Source organism: Dryobates pubescens, chromosome 31 (assembly GCF_014839835.1).
Source record: "Dryobates pubescens isolate bDryPub1 chromosome 31, bDryPub1.pri, whole genome shotgun sequence".
Classification (NCBI taxonomy): domain Eukaryota; kingdom Metazoa; phylum Chordata; class Aves; order Piciformes; family Picidae; genus Dryobates; species Dryobates pubescens.
Window position 1 is genome coordinate 6,540,739 of NC_071642.1, and position 16,110 is coordinate 6,556,848.

The 16,110-nt window shown below is 67.0% G+C and overlaps 2 protein-coding genes across 2 annotated transcripts; both read right to left on the minus strand.

The window, feature by feature from the left end:
* Positions 1 to 47: 47 nt before the first annotated feature.
* Positions 48 to 2,598, minus strand: NUDT18 (nudix hydrolase 18). Its single transcript, XM_054175190.1, has 3 exons — positions 1,661 to 2,598; positions 1,340 to 1,553; positions 48 to 708 (listed from the first exon to the last, which is right to left on the minus strand). Exons 1-3 carry the CDS (start codon positions 1,814 to 1,816, stop codon positions 107 to 109), a joined length of 972 nt encoding a protein of 323 aa, XP_054031165.1. The 5' UTR covers positions 1,817 to 2,598; the 3' UTR covers positions 48 to 106.
* Positions 2,599 to 4,105: 1,507 nt separating this feature from the next.
* On the minus strand, positions 4,106 to 15,434 carry HR (HR lysine demethylase and nuclear receptor corepressor). The gene is given in 20 exon segments (XM_054175465.1): positions 4,106 to 4,286; positions 4,388 to 4,507; positions 4,610 to 4,777; positions 5,332 to 5,471; positions 5,559 to 5,657; positions 5,749 to 5,879; positions 6,118 to 6,187; positions 6,329 to 6,491; positions 6,946 to 7,164; positions 7,285 to 7,466; positions 7,632 to 7,707; positions 8,647 to 8,756; positions 8,830 to 8,916; positions 9,031 to 9,180; positions 9,266 to 9,489; positions 9,836 to 10,104; positions 10,473 to 11,285; positions 11,287 to 11,316; positions 12,507 to 13,367; positions 14,981 to 15,434. Coding segments are annotated over 19 exon segments (3,924 nt in total). The 5' UTR covers positions 13,317 to 13,367; positions 14,981 to 15,434; the 3' UTR covers positions 4,106 to 4,223.
* Positions 15,435 to 16,110: the final 676 nt, after the last annotated feature.

Genomic DNA, 16,110 nt, shown 5'->3' on the forward strand with positions numbered 1-16,110 from the left:
AACCAGGACACCCCACCCCCCCCACCCCCCCCCCCCCCAAACCACCACTCCAGTTGGACCCTCCCCAGGCCCAGCCCTGGGCTCCTGGTGCCTGCTGGCTGTGCCCTTAGCTGCGGATGGGCACCGTGGCGCTGAGCCGCTGCAGGATGAGTCCCTTCAGCCTCCCCTCCTCCACCTGGCACCAGCGCAGCTCAGGGCAGCGCAGCTCGGGGGGGGCACCCCCGGGGCTGCCCTCGGGGATGCTCAGCAGGACGTTAAAGCAGACCCCATCCCCCCCCTCCCCGGGCCCCCCCGGGTGGTGCTGCAGCCCCAGCAGCCCCAGGGGCCCCGGGCGGGGGTCCTGCGCCAGGCAGTCCCGCAGCAGGCGCAGCACGGGCAGCCGCAGCCCCCCCCCGCCCCCCCGGGGCTGGCCTGGGGCCGTGCCACAAGCCACCAAGGGCAGGTGGGGGGTGCCAGCCGTGCCCAGCAGCACCCAGAGGTGCCCGGCGCGGTTGGCGCAGGCGACGAGGAGCCGCAGGCAGAGGTGGGCGCAGGGCAGGGGCTGGGGCAGGACCGGGGGGTGCGGGGGGCTGCGGCGGTAGCGGGCAGCCAGCTCCAGCAGGGGCAGGATGTCAGGGGCACGCAGGGGGAGGGCACGGGGGTCCCCTGCCCACCAGGTGGCCTGGAGGGACTCGGCGTCGGCAGCAGCCAGGGTCTTCAGGGTTCCACCTGCGGGCAGAGGTGAGGAGAGCCTGGCACCGGCAGGACCCCCGCGCTGCGCTGGCAGAGGTTGGCAGTGCCAGGTCATGGGGGTGGTGGGGGCATGAGACACACACACCCAGCATGGGAATTGGGGCCATAGCAAGACCCTGTCATGGGGCTTACGGATAGTAGTATGGTGCTGGGAGAGTGGCACCCTGGCACAAAGCTGGCAGGGGACACTAATGCCCGTCATGGGGCTGGCAGGGGATGACAATGCCCTTGCAAAGGGCTGGCTGGGGCCACCAGTGCCCTGACTCAGGGCTGGCAGAGGAGGCTGATGCCCATGATTCTGCTGACTGGGGATGCCAAAACCCATACTGGGGTTTGTAGGGGACAGCAAGGGCCTGGCACAAGGTTGGCAGGGGGCTCACGATGCCCATTATTGGGTTGGCTGAGAATGCCAACAACCTGGCACAGGACTGGCAAGGGATGCTGCTATCCTGGTAGAGGGCTGGCAGGGGACATCGATGCCCCATCACAGGGCTGGCAGGGGACACTGCTGCCCGTCACAGGGCTGGCAGGGGACACTGCTGCCCATCACAGCACCCCCCCCACCCCAACCTCCCTCGCCCCTTGGGAGCACCCCCGTGCCACGCACCGGTGGGGCGGGCGAGGAAGGCGAAGCGGATCCAGGCCGGTGCCCTCTCCTCCAGTGCCAGCAAGGTGAGAGCCTCACACTCCAGCCCTGTCTCTTCCTTCACCTCCCTCCTCATGGCAGCCACGATGCCCTCACCGGGCTCCATCCTGCCCGCTGGCAGGTACCACTTCCCATGGCACTCGGCCTTGGCCTCCTGCACCAGCAGCACTTGGTCCTGAGGGGACAGAAATGGCTCCGGTGGGCACCGGGGTGGCACCGGCGTTGGAGGGAGGGGGGGGGTCCCGCTGCGTTTGGGGAGGGGTGGGGAGGGGCTTGTCTCACCTCCTCGTTGAAGAGCACAGCCAGGACCACGTAGCAGACGTTCCTCCCCAGGCGGGTGGGCACCGAGGGTCCGGGGGCACCCTCGAAGCTTGTCCCCACGTCCCAGCTGCCCCCACCCAGCACCGCCTCCAGCTCCGCCACGGGAGCCTCCCCCATGGGACTGGGGGTGGGGAAAGGAGAGCAGCAGATTCCCTGTGCCCCCTCACTCCCCCCCCCAGGCAGGTACCCGCTCAGGGGGTGGCAGGGTGTTGGGGTGGGGACGGCACCCCCCAGACGTGCAGCCGCGGGGACAGGGAGCCACGGCGCGGGGTGGGCTGGAGGAGTAGGGGAGGGAGGGGGTCCAGTGATTGCGGGGTGCACGGGGGGGTGAAATGTGGGTAGGGGTCTGCCGGTGGCAGCGGGGTGCAGGAGGGGAAGGGTTTGCTGGACTGGGGGATGTGGAGCGGGGTGTAAACGGGGGAGGGGCTGCTGGGCGGGGGGGGCAAGTAGCAGGAGAAGAGCTCGGTGGGCTTGGTGATGCAGGGAGGGGGGCAGAAGGGGAAGGGTCTGCTCGACTGGGGGACCCCCAGGGGGGTGCCGGAGGGGAAGGGTTGGCTCGATTGCAGCGAGTAGGAGGGGAAGTAATAGGGGCAGGGGTCCCTAGGTTTGGGGAGGCGGGGGGGGCTGCAGTAGAGGAAGGGTTTGCTGGACTGGGGGAGGCATGGGGGGGCAGAGTAAGGGAAGGGCTGGCTGGGGTGGGGGGAGTAGAGGGGGCTGTAGGGAAAGAGCTGGCTGGATTTGGGGAGGCGGGGGGGCTGCGGTAGAGGAAGGGCTGGCTGGACTGGGGGACCCACGGGAAGCTGAAGTAGGTGAAGGGTTTGCTGGACTGGGAGATACTGGGGGGATAGGGGCGGCTGGACTGGGGGAGACTCGGGGGAAAGAGGCGGGGGGACTGGGGGATGCTGGGGGGATAGGGGCGGCTGGATTGCGGGAGACTGGGGGGGAAGGGGCGGCTGGACTGGGGGATACTGGGGGGAAAGGGGCTGCTAGATGGGGGAAGGCTGGCGGGAAAGGGGCGGCTGGATTGGGGAAGGGTGGGGGACAAGGGGGGGCTAAACTGGGAGTCGGTGGGGGAGGAGGGGCGGCTGGACTGCGGGATGCCCAGGGTGGGGTAGAAGAGGTCGCGGGGATGCGGGGTGCTCGGGGGGCTGGGCCAAGGCGGGGAAGCTGCGGGAGATGGGGGCCAGGGCGTGCTGGATTGCAGCGTGCTATAGGCGAAGGGGTGGTCGGGGGGCTGCGGGGTACAGGGGGGCGAGCTGGGCTGCAGGGTGCTATAGGGGAAGGGCTTGGGGTGCAATTGGGCCGGGGGGGGGCGGGGGGCTTTGACGCGCTATAGGGAAAGGTTTGGTACGCAAGGTGCAATGGGGAGCTTTGGGGTGCTATTGGGGAAGGACTGGGGTGCAGGGTGCAATGGGTAGGGTTTTGGGGGGCTTTGGGGTGCTATTGGGGAAGGACTCGGGGTGCAGGGTGCAATGGGTAGGCTTTTGGGGGCTCTGGGGTGCTGTTGGGGAAGGGTTTGGGGTGCAGCGGGGGTTTTGAGGTGCAGGATGCAGTAGAGGAAGGGCGCAGGGGTGCAGCAGGTGCAGGGTTTGGGGAGGGGGCTGCAGGGTGCAGTGAGGGGTCGGGGGGGCAGCGCCGGGGCGCGGGGAAAGGGCGCAGGGACCCCGCAGCCCCCCGCTTCCCCTGCGCATGCGCGGGCCACTCACCGCGTCCTGGCGGCTCCGTAGCGCCACCCCCTCCCACCCCCTGGCAGCTCATTGGTCAGCCTGTGAGGAGATCTCTCTTTCCATTGGTCAGTTCTGCTGTCGCTTCCCCGCCCTGCCGAGGGGGCGGGGCTGGGCCTTAAAGGGGCCGGAGGCGGCGTTGGGAAGTGCGTGGCCAGGGGAAGGGGCGGGGGGGCGTGTGTGTGTGAGGGGTGTGCTAATTGAGGAGGGGCTAATTGCACGGTGTTAATTACACAGTGCCCCTTGCGTGGTGTTAGACACACGGTGCCCCTTGACTAGTGCCCATCACAGGGCGCCCTCTGCAGGGTGCTAGTTGCATGGTGTTAATCACACGGTGCCCATCCGTTGGCACCCGCTGCAAGGTGCCCACTTCGTGGTGCTAATTGCCAGGGGCCCATTGCAGGGTGCCCGTTTCAAAGTACTAATTACACAGGACCGTTTCCTGGTGCCCACCCCAGGGCAAGCTCCAGCAGCACCCCAGCACCCCAAACCTCATCTCCCCCTTGGCCTCAGGTGGTCAGGAAGAGGCAGAAGCACCCCGTGCCACGCTGCCAGGCCCCAGATCTGCCACCCCCCCCCGTCTGCCAGGCCAGGGGGAAGGAACAGAGAGGTCGATGCCACACAGAATGGAGATGCTGGTGGTGCCAGTGGCCCTGGCACGCTGTAGCCACTTTTATTCCCCAAGAATCCCCGGGGTGAGCAGGGAGCAAAGCACCAAGCAAGAGGTGCCCGGCCCTGGCTCCTCCTGGCACCAGAGCTCCAGCCTTGTGCAAGCATCCTCCCGAGCTGCCAGGGCCACCTCACTTGCAGCCCTGCAGAACTTCCACGGCTTCCCGCACAGCGGAGAAGATCATCGCGTCCAGCTGGGGAGGGGGCAAAAAGAGCAAGGGAAGGGAGGTCAACCCTGCACCCCGCACTGGGGACACCCCCCCACATACACACCCCCCCCAAACTGCCCACCCACCTGGGCACGCAGCTGGTGAGCAGCCCTGGGGAGGGGGCTGCCGGGGTCCCGCAGGTGAGTGATGTTCTCTGGGGACAGGAACCGCTGCTCCACGCTGATGGTGCTGGTGAGGGTCTGCACCTACCCAAGGCACGGTGCTGGTCAGGGCTTGGGGGGTGGGGGGCTCGGCTCTGCCTCAGTTTCCCCACTCTGCTCCCCCCGGGAGGTGGGGGAGCTGCCTACCTGGTGGGGAGCCCCAGCAGGGACCAGCACTGCGTCCCCCAGGAACTGGAGGAGGGTCCAGCTGCTCACCCCCCACTCCTCACGCAGCTGCCGCCGCAAGGAGAAGTCGAGGTAGAGGCTGGGGGGCTCTGCTGGGGCCTCCCCCTCCTTTCCTTGGTCCTCAGATGCCTGTAGAAGGTTGGGGGTGAACAAAGTGGCAATGAAGCTGGAGAAGGGTTTGGAGAACAGGGCTGGAGAGGAGCAGCTGAGGGAGCTGGGGGTGTTGAGCCTGGAGAAGAGGAGGCTGAGGGGAGACCTCATTGCTCTCTACAGCTCCCTGCAAGGAGGCTGGAGCCAGGTGGGGGTTGGGCTCTTCTCCTTAAGGAACAAGGGACAGGATGAGAGGACGTGTCCTCGAGTTGCCCCAGGGGAGGTTGGGACATGAGGGAACAAGCAACAGGACAAGAGGAAACAGCCTCAAGTTGCAGCAAGGGAGGTTTGGGTTAGACATGAGAAACAATTTCTTTGCTGCAAGAGTGGTCAGGGACTGGCACAGGCTGCCCAGGGAGGTGTTGGAGTCTCCATCCCCGGAGGGTGGCACTTGGGGCCAAGGTGGTGCTGGGTTGCTGGTTGGACCGGGTGATCTTGGAGGCCTTTTGCAACCCAAACAATTCCATGATTCAGACCTATGAAAGTGGGGAGGGGGCTGCTGGGGGGAGGGAGGGGGCACTGCCAGCACCTACCTTGTGCAGGAACTCCTGGATGCGGCTGGCATCCTCGGCACGGAAGATGTGCCACAGGGCACCAGGCTGGCTGCCCGCAGCCCAGAGCCTCTCCTTCTGCAGGGCATCCAGGCCGTCACCATCAGCAGGAAGGGGCACATCTGTGGGCAAGGAGGTGCTCAGGCTGGGGGCATTTAGGGTCAGGGGACACCCCCCACCCCCCATCCTTCCTCACTCTGCCACCTTACCCTGCCGTGCCCCCTCGGCGTGCACCAGGATGCTGACGGAGTCTGTGGCCTCCACCGTTAAGTTCTTGGTGCCAATGGTCGGGTCCTGGGGCTGCACACCTGCAAGTGGGTGGGCATCTTGGTGGGTGAATGGGGGAGGGTGCTGCCCAGCTTGCCCTTCCCTCCCCCTGGGCACAGCCTGGGCACTCACCGTAAGCCACGCTGACCCTGGGGCGCAGCCAGCGCCAGCCCCGCCGGCCCCGCAGGTAGGTGGCCAGGTTGAGGCAGCCGCTGGCACTGCAGTACTCTGGCAGTGGGAGGATGGCACTCAGGTTGGCAGCCCTGGGGCACAAACGTGGTGCTTGAGGCTGGGGCAGTGGGGGCCAGCGCTGGCAGAGCCACCCCTGCTGCCTCCAGCCCTGGGGGATGCATCCATCCCCTTTCTCCCCCCGCCCCCCAAACTCATGCCATGATGCAGCTTGCTGGCTGCAGGTGCTGGCACCCTGCTGGCAAGGGGAAGGGGCAGCAGGATGCCAGGGAGAGGGACACCCACCCTAGTGAAGCCTGTGCCATCGCCTACCTGCACTTCTCCATGGCCCCAAAGCCGCTCTCCAGCTTCAGCAGGTCACCAGCACCCTGCTCCTGGGATGCTGTGGGGCAGAGCGTGGCATCAGCACACGGAGATGCGGGCACTGTGCCACTGGGCACCTCCCAGGGAGGCAAGGATGCACAGATTGCCTCACCCTCCCCCCACACACAATTGAGACCCCACAAACTCGTTGCCTACTCACCAGTAAAACCATCCCAGAACTCCCTGCTGCCCATCCTGAGCCGGCTCTTGGGTGCCCTCAGATTCACCACCTCCAGTGCCTGCTCCCCCTCGGCTGGCAGAAAAGATTCTGGGCCCCACAGCCTCCCCTCCAGCCTCTTCTGAAGCCCTGAAACAAGGACAGGCTGCCGGGGAGGGGCAGCCAGGGGTCAGCAGGGCTTGGGGTGAGGGCAAAGAAGCCCCAAGGAGGAGGGAGAAGGAGGATGGGGAGAGGTCCTCAAATCCCCAAGAGAGAGAAGGAGGAGGATGGGGAGAGGGCTTCCAAGAAACCCTAAGGAGGAGGATGGGGAGGGGTCCAAAAATCCCCAAGGAGGAAGAAGATGGGGAGAGGGCTTCCCAGAATCTTTAAGGAAGAGGAGGAGGAGGATGGGAGAAGGTCCAAGAATCCCTAAGGAGAAGGAGGATGGAGAGGGGTCCAAGACTCCCCAAGAAGGAGGAGGAAGATAGGGAGGGGGCTTCCACAAACCTCCTAAGGAGGAAGAGGAGGAGGGGTCCAAGAATCCCCAAGGAGGAGGAGGAAGAGGATGGAGAGGGGAGGAGTGGGGTCCCGAGGAGGAGGCTGGGGAGGAAGTGTCTCACCTGGCCTCGCCGCCAATGCTCCTGGAAGAGTTTGTAGCTGCTGGTGTGGTTGGGGTCTTGCAACCAGAGCAAGCCACTGGGGGCCAGGATGCAGTGGGAAGCTGGGGGGCCGGGAGGACTGGGGGGGTTCAGCTTGCTCCCCACTTGCTCCCTCTCCTGGATCTTCTTCTCCACCACCCGGGCGATGATGCTGTCCAGGATGCTGGTCAGGCGGTTGTCCTGCGGGGGGAGGGGGATACAGCATGGGAATGCCATTATCCCACCTTAGCCCCACCCCCAGAGAGCCCTACCGAGGGGGGGGGAGGGCAGGGGCGGGGGTTGCCCACCCCAGGGACTCACGCTGGGCAAGGCAGGTGAGACAGGGGCGAAGGCCATGCGGACCCCGTCCTGCCCCAGGCACAGCTTGACAGCGGTGGAGGCCAGGAGGTCGCAGAGGGTGGAGGGCTGCACGGTGCCCCCACCCTGGGGAGGAGGAAGAGGAGGAGGCTGCCCTGGGGACGGTGACCTCCCCTCGGGGCTCTCTGCTTGGGGGAGAAAGGGGTCAGGGCTGCCTGTGCTCTTCTTCAGGTCTTGGCACCCCCATAGGTGGTGGTGGTGGGGCAGAATCCCCAGCCCTCACACCCCCGGAGCAGGGCTGGTCCCACGGGAGGGGGGCGGGGGGTGGGGTGTGACACAGCCAGCTTTACCTTCCTTGATGGGTCTGGAGGTATCAGCTTGGCCATTGCTGGGTGGCAGGGTGGGCACCGTGGCTCCTGGGAGCTCCTGAAACACCCCAGACCATGTGGGGTGGGGGCATATCCTCCCCCCACCCCTACGGCTGTTCCCCTCCCTGGCACCATGCAGAAGCCCCCCCCCCCAGGGCTGTTCCCCTCCCTGGCATCACGCAGAAGCCCCCCAGGGCTGTTCCCCTCCCTGGCATCACGCAGAAGCCCCCCCCAGGGCTGTTCCCCTCCCTGGCATCACGCAGAAGCCCCCCAGGGCTGTTCCCCTCCCTGGCATCACGCAGAAGCCCCCCAGGGCTGTTCCCCTCCCTGGCATCACGCAGAAGCCTCCCCAGGGCTGTTCCCCTCCCTGGCACCATGCAGAAGCCCCCCCCCAGGGCTGTTCCCCTCCCTGGCATCACGCAGAAGCCTCCCCAGGGCTGTTCCCCTCCCTGGCACCATGCAGAAGCCCCCCCAGGGCTGTTCCCCTCCCTGGCATCACGCAGAAGCCCCCCCAGGGCTGTTCCCCTCCCTGGCATCACGCAGAAGCCCCCCCAGGGCTGTTCCCCTCCCTGGCATCACGCAGAAGCCCCCCCAGGGCTGTTCCCCTCCCTGGCATCACGCAGAAGCCCCCCCAGGGTTGTTCCCCTCCCTGGCATCATGCAGAAGCCCCCCCAGGGCTGTTCCCCTCCCTGGCATCACGCAGAAGCCCCCCAGGGCTGTTCCCCTCCCTGGCATCATGCAGAAGCCCCCCCAGGGCTGTTCCCCTCCCTGGCATCACGCAGAAGCCCCCCCCCCAGGGCTGTTCCCCTCCCTGGCACCATGCAGAAGCCCCCCCAGGGCTGTTCCCCTCCCTGGCATCACGCAGAAGCCCCCCAGGGCTGTTCCCCTCCCTGGCATCATGCACCCCCACCCTAGGCCACCTTTTTGCAGGGTTTGGGCTGCACCTTCCCCCCCTTTATCTCCCCTCCCCACCCACCCGCAGCCCCCTCCCTCATACCTGTGTGCCCCCCGGGCTGTGCCCTGCAGCCCCCTCCCGGCAGGGGCAGTGAGATTCGATGCTGAACTTGGCCCTGACCTCATGGAGCAGCTGCCAGAGCTGGGTCAGGACTGGGGACAGATGGGGACAAAGTCAGAGCTCAGGGAGGGAGGGGGAAGGGGGCGGGGGGGGACACACACTCACCACTGGTGGGGACAAACTGCGTGGGGACAAGGGAGGCGCCGCGGTGGTCTCGGCCCGGGGTGCACTCAGGTGGCCGTGTGGGACCCTCTGTGGCACAGAGGAGGAGGGGGGTGGATGTTTGTCCCTGTTAAGCCCCCACCAAGCTGCCACCCTCCTTTCCGACTCCTCCCCCCGCCGCCCCCTCCCCCAGGGTCCCTGTACCGTGGCCGTCAGCCTCCTGCCTGCTGCGGCGGCAGTCGGGGCACAGCTGGAAGCCACATCTGGCACAGCTCCAGTGCGAGTTGAAGAAGCCGCGCTGGCAGGCGTCACAAAAGTGGGGGGCTCCTTCCCCCCGCCTCCAGGCTGTCACTCCTGGGGGAGGGGACACACAACTCTCAGCCTCCCCAGGGCCTCCCCTCCCCCCCAGTATCGCCCCTCCCTCCCCAGCCCCGCTTACCCTCAGGCCCACCGGCAGCTCCTGGCAAGGTGTCCCTGTCCCTGCAGACAGCCTGGCAGAAGGGGTCCCCCAGGACGCCCAGCAGGTATTTGGCCAGGCAGAGAGGGGGCCCCGAGCCCCTGGCCCCTCGCTTGGGGCTGGCCCCATCCAGCCTCTCCCCTTCTGCCCCTCCCAGGGTGCAGAAGCCATCGATGCTCAGCTCCCCACTGTCCCCAAAGGCAAACCTGTAGGGGAGAGGGGACAGGAGAGGGTGATCTGAAGGGGGGGGGACAGGAGAGGGTCATCTGAAAGAGGGGGGACAGGAGAGGGTGATCTGAAAGAGGGGGGACAGAGGACGGTGAACTAAAGTGGGGGGGGTCAAGAAAGGGTGATCTAAAGTGGGGCAACAGGAGAGGGTGATCTAAAGTAGGGGGACAGGAGGGTATGCTCAAAAGTGAGGTGAGAAGAAAGGATGCTTAGAAGTGGGGTGACCAGGAGGGGGTGCCCCAAAGCAGGGTGACCAGGAGGGGGTGGTCCGTGCATCCCAACACGCTCAGGGCTGTGAGCTGCCCAGCACCACCCTGGGCTCACCTGCGGAAGTGCAGCAGTCTGCAGGTGCTCTCGGGAGGATTCTCCTCCTCCTCCTCCTCTTCCTCCCCTTCAGGGTCCCCCACGGCGCGGGCAGCGCAGGCACAGCACCGCGGGATGCTCTTGGGCAAGGCAGTGCAGGGCACACTCTGCAGGCACCACGGCTCCTGGCTGGCACCGTTGGGTGGGTCTGGGGGCGACAGGAGGTGACTTTGGGACACCGTTTGCATGGGGACACGGCAGCCAGGAGGGGCTGGCACCGTTGGGTGGGTCTGGGGGAGCCAGAGAGTGGCACGACCATGGCAGGGGTTGGAAATAGTGTCAGACAGGAGGAACTTGAGAGCCACAGAGGTCAGGGCTGAGCTACTGGCACGTCCCCAAGGAGGGCTCTGACCCAGTGACAGCATTTGGCACCCCGCTGGGCATCACACCCAAGGGTGCTGCACTGCCCCAAAGGGGCATTTCGATCCATCCCCACTCTGGGCACGGCTGCCAGCGGCTTTGCCAACTCTGCCGTGCCCGTGGCGTGCGTTGTGGGCACTGGGAACTGGGCTACGAAACTCCCCCACGGCCCGGGCGCTGGCACCGTCCTGCCCCCAGCCCTGCCCCGCACCCCCCTGCCCCCAGCCCTGTCCCGCACCCCCTCAGCCTTACCTCCCTCTCCCAGCTCCATCCTCCTCTCCTCTCTGCCCTCCGTGCCACCCTCCTGGCACGCTGCAGCCACACGCTGGGTGGCCTTGGTGCCCCTTTTGGCCACCGCGGCGCTGTCCCCGGTGCCGTGCGGGCGCTTGGCCGAGCGCTTGCCCTCGGTGCCCGGCTCCTGGGCACCGTCCCGGCGCGGCGCTTTGCAGCGCGGCAGGGACTGCTCCGAGTGCCGCGTCAGCCAAGTCTTCTTCAGCTTGGTGTGGTTGCTGGGGGGGCACGGGAAGTGGCCCCCAGGGATGCCCAGGTTGGGCTCGAAGGGACCCAGCCCCCCGCAGCCCACCCCCGGGCACCCATCACAGCCTGGCACGCTGCAGAGGCAAGCCGGGGATGGCTCCGGCTTGGCGAGGGGGGCTGGGCAGTGCCCGTCCTTGAGGGGAGGCGATGGTTCTGCTTCTCCCGGCGCCGGTAGTGAGCCAGGCTGGAGGCTTTGGTGTGCCAGGCGCTCGGCTTTGGGCTCGGAGGGCTGGCCCGGCCCTGCTTCCAGGGGGAAATCGGTGGCACGGGGCCGGGTGCCCACCCAGGGCCCCCCGCAGCCCCCTGCCGTGCCAGGCTGCAGGAGGAAGAGCGGGTGGCTGGCGCTGGGGGGAGGCGTGAGGGGGTGGGGAGCTGGCATCCCTGAGCTGCCCCCAGCTCTGCCATCCCTCCAGGGGGTTTCTGGCAGCTGTGGCACCACCAGCTCCCCCTTCCCGGCTCCATCCTGCTCCTTGCCCAGCAGCTGCGATGGTGCCCGGTCCTTGGCGGGGGGGGTGGATGCCAGGCTCCTTCTTGGGGTAAAACTCCTGTGGGGAGCAGAGGGTGGGTAAGGGGGGTGGGCATCACTGCTGGTGCCACCCCAGACGTGGGTCCCCATCCCTGCCTCCACCCCCACGCCGTCAGGAGGTGGCGACGGGCAGGGGCCCGTGGCCCTGCCTGAGTCTCCCCTCCCGAGCTGGGCAGCTGGCCGGAGCTTTCCAGCCCCGGGCAGGGACCGCTGCCCATGGCGGGGGGGTGCCAGCGCCACCCCTGCCCGCGTGGGAAAGGAATGGGCACCCGCAGTGGCACAGGGTGCGACGGGCACGCCCTTGGGCTGCCACCTCCGTGCCACCCTGGCTCAGCCCAGGGGCTTGCATCACCTTGGGGGGGAGGGGGGCAGCATCACCCCACCCCCACCCAGGGGCACAGCACCAAATCTTTGTGGGGGGGAGGTGCTGGGACCCCCTTGCCAAGCTGCAGGAGTGAGCAGGGGGCTGCTGCCCACTCAGCTGGGTATAGCTCAGCCCTGCCCTGGGCACGGGTGCCAGCATCACCTCACACAACCCAGCACTGCCAGTTGGGGTGACCCAGGGGAACTGGGGGGGCACTGGGGAGAGGAACTCCAAACACCCCCACTGCAGAGCCAGAACCATGCCACCATGTGCCACTGTGCCCAGCCAAGGCTCCCATGCCACCATGGCATCCACTGTGTCCAGCCAAGGCTCCCATACCACCATGGCATCCAGTGTGTCCAGCCAAGACTCCCATGCCACTATACCATCCACTGTGCCCAGCCAAGGCTCCCATGCCACCATGGCATCCACTGTGCCCAGCCAAGGCTCCCATACCACCATGGCATCCAGTGTGTCCAGCCAAGACTCCCATGCCACTATACCATCCAGTGTGCCCAGCCAAGACTCCCATGCCACCATGGCATTCACCATGCCCAGCCAAGGCTCCCATACCACCATGGCATCCACTGTGCCCATCCAAGGCTCCCATGCCACCATGGCATTCACCATGCCCAGCCAAGGCTCCCATACCACCATGGCATCCACTGTGCCCATCCAAGGCTCCCATGCCACCATGGCATTCACCATGCCCAGCCAAGGCTCCCATACCACCATGGCATCCACTGTGCCCATCCAAGGCTCCCATGCCACCATGGCATCCACTGTGCCCATCCAAGGCTCCCATACCACCATGGCATCCGCTGTGCCCATCCAAGGCTCCCTACCTTGTTCCCTGAGCTGGAGCAGTCCTGGTAGGGAGCTGGAGCTGCTTTGCACCTCGCTGGGAGCCCCAGGTAGAGTGGCTGGCCCCAGGGGGGCACATAAGAGCCCAGGTGCCAGTCCGTGCCAGCAAAGTGCCCCTCAGCCATTGTCCCGGGTCTCTCTGGTCCCCCCCCACCGAAGTGGGGGTCAGCTGGGGCTGGGGTGGGCAGCAGGGAGGACAGGAGGTAGGGGCTGTGCTTGGCCTCCAGGAGGAAGGGGCAGTGGTGGAACGTTGAGGGCTCCCTGTCCCCCGCGGTCCCTCGAGGCTTGCCAGGGGTGCCAGGGGTGCCAAGCTGCTGGCTGTCCAGCCCTGGGAAGGGCAGGGGGTAGCGGTGGTAGGCGTGGCTGTAGAGTGCCAGGGGTGCCAGCACGGCCTCAGCCCAGCGTGGCCCGGGGTGCTCCTTGCAGGGCTCGGCCCAGCCTGCCTTGGGCTGCCCGTTCCTGGGTGGCAGCAGCGGTGCCAGCTCGGCTCCATCCTTCGGGTGGCACAGGGCATCCCGCAGGCACGGTGGGGCCGGTGGGTAGGGGCAGCCCAGCCTGGCGCTGTCGAGCTCCTGTCTCGGTCCCAAACATCCCTGGGAGCCCCTCCAAGGGCATCCCTTCGGTCCAGAGCTCAGCTTGCCAGGCTCCGGGCGGCCCACGAGTGCCAGCTCCGGAACGGTGCCACGGGGCAGGACCAGCCCGAGGCTGTCCGTCCCTCTGCCGTCCTCTGCCGCTTCCTGGCCCCTCCTCCACCTCGCTGGGGGCTCTCCCATCCTCGCGTCGCTGGCCATGGCCCTCTGCCACTCATGTGGTGCTCAGCGTCGCCCCGGGCTGGCCGGACCCTGCGGGTAGGGAATGGGCACCGTCAGTAGGGCACCGACCTGAGCCCTGCCTGGGCAGCCACCTGCGGGTTGCAGTGAGGGAGACTGAGGGATGGGCATGGTGAGGAGTTGGTGCTGAGGGGCTGCTTTCATCCCATCCCATCCCATCCCATCCCATCCCATCCTATCCCATCCCGTCCCATCCCGTCCCGTCCCATCCCGTCCCGTCCCGTCGGGAAGGTTCCCTGGCACAACAAGGGCACCCTGTGCCCCATGGCATCCAGGGAGGGGGCTGCCCAATCCAGGAGGACACGTGGCTGGAGCATTGGTCTCCATCCCATCCTCCCTGTGCCCATCCCAGCAGGGCTGGCAGGCAGCAGGCACCTTGTGCCCACCCCGTCCCTTCCGCGCCCAGCCTGGCGCCGTGCCCGGCCGCTGGCACCCGGCGTGGGGAGGCCTTGCCCAGCCCAGGTATTTGCCTGCAGCCAGGGCTGGGCTGAGCTTCCCAGGAGGCTTTGTAGGGAGAAGGGGGAGCTCCCAAGGGCCCCTCCTGGAAGACATGCCTGGAGAGATTTGCTGGATCAAGGCTCCTCGGGACCCGGGGCCACACACGGAGCTGGCAGCAGCTGGAGGGCACATCCCCTGCCAGCAGGGCAAATGCCACCACCCCTTGTGCCCCACTGGCCCTGCCTGGCAGCTGGAGGAGCTGAGGGGGACAGATGTGGATCCCTGCAGCCCAGCTCTGGGGTGGGACAGAGCCACCTGGCTGGCTGGGGAGGGACAGGGGAGGGGACATGGAGTCTGTGTCCCCAGAGCCGCCTGTCCCGGGCACGTCCCCGGCCCTCGGAGCTCAAAGTGCCCACTCAGGAAGCACCCTGGGGTGGAGAGGCAGCCTGGGCACCCCTTACCCTGGCCCTCCAGAGCCCCAGCTGGGCTCTCCCAGCCATCCCCACGCTGGTAAGGAGCTCCCAGCACAGCTCCCTGCCAGTGTCCCAAAGGCTGCCCTGCCACACACTGGCCCCAGGGTGCCCTCCCAGCTTGCCCAAGCTCATCAGTGATGCCCTCTGCCCTTCCCCCCACCTAAAATCTCAGTCCCAGAGGCCACTGCCACCCCACAGCTACCAGGAGAGTCCATCAGTGATGCCCCCTGCCCTTCACCCCATCCAACAAACAGCCCCACAGATACCAGGAGGGTCCATCAGTGATGCCCCCTGCCCTTCACCCCATCCAACAAACAGCCCCACAGCTACCAGGAGGGTCCATTAGTAATGCTCTCTGCTCTTCCCCCCACCTAAAATCTCAGTCCCAGAGGCCACTGCCACCCCACAGCTACAAGGAGAGTCCATCAGTGATGCCCCCTGCCCTTCACCCCATCCAACAAACAGCCCCACAGCCCAGTGCCACCCCACAGCTACCAGGAGGGTCCATCAGTGATGCCCCCTGCCCTTCACCCCATCCAACAAACAGCTCCACAGCTACCAGGAGGGTCCATCAGTGATGCCCTCTGCCCTTCACCCCTCCCAAAAACTTGATCCCACAACTCAGTACCATCCCACAGCTACCAGGAGGGTCCATCAGTGATTCCCCCTGCCCTTCACACCCCCACCCCCCGAAAACCTCAGCCCCGCAGCTACCTGGAGGGTCCATCGGGGGACCCTGCCCCCTCTCCCCTGTGGCAAGGAGGATGAAGGTGGGAGGCGGGGGGAGGTCTCCACGGGTGGGCACCGGGTCCAGGAGAGGTGAAACCGCTCGGGTGGCTGCACCTAAACCCAGAGGCTGAAGGGATCCGGCTCCGGGATCTGGAGGAGGCAGAACGCTGCCCCCACAGCCCTGGGGATGTTCTTCTCCGAGTGCCGGAGCTGCAGTTTGTGATCCATTGGCCTGGGAAGCTTCGTGGTCCTCCTGCCTATTGTCCTACAACGTGAGGGAGGCCCCGGGATGTCGGGAGGGGGTGGGGGGAGGGGGATGCCAGGGAGAAGAGGGTGCCCAGGAGCCAGCCAGGTGTTCCCCTAGCTCCTTAAGCCGCCTTGAGCATCGCGGGCTGAGCGCCGGCAGGGTGAGGCGGTGCTGGGGCTGGGGCTGGATCTGCTCCTCTCCAAACACCAGCAGCGACTGGGCAGGTAGGAGGGTGCCAGCTGACGCCCGGGAAGCGGCGTTGGTGCCACCCAAGCCCCGAGGGCAGGGGGAGCAGAGGTGGTGCCAAGGGCCGGGCAGGTGTGCCAAAAGAAAGCTGCCTTTGTTCGGCCGATGAAAGACAGCAGCTGGGTGAAACTGGAACGGGAGAGGAGCCGGGAGGGGCCGGCAGCCCCGGTGCCAGCAGCCCCGGTGCCAGCCCCGCCGGGGGCACGCTGGTGGCACGGAGCCTGGGGCTGCCCCGCGAGTGGAAGGCTTCCGGCGGCTCACGAACCGCCTCTGGTTCGCCCGACCGGGGCCACTTTGCCCCCCGCGCACGGCTCGGGGTCCAGCTGAGGCTTGGCCCACCCCCTCCAGCCCTCCCCCAGCTGCCTGGGATGAAGGCAGAGCTCCTCTGCCTCCCCTCGTGGCTGGCAGCTGGGAGGGGGAAGGGCAGGATGCGACCCAAGGGGTACCCAGGGGGTGGCACAGAGGGTGGGGGGCAGCTGCAGCCACATCCCAGCGCTGCCAGCAAGCCTGGGAGCAGCTGGGGGCACCAGAACCCCTTCCACTCATCCCAGCCATGCCCTGGCACTCCATCAGCCTGCCAGTGCCCACCCAGAGCCCTCACCCAGCACCAGCAGCTCCCAGC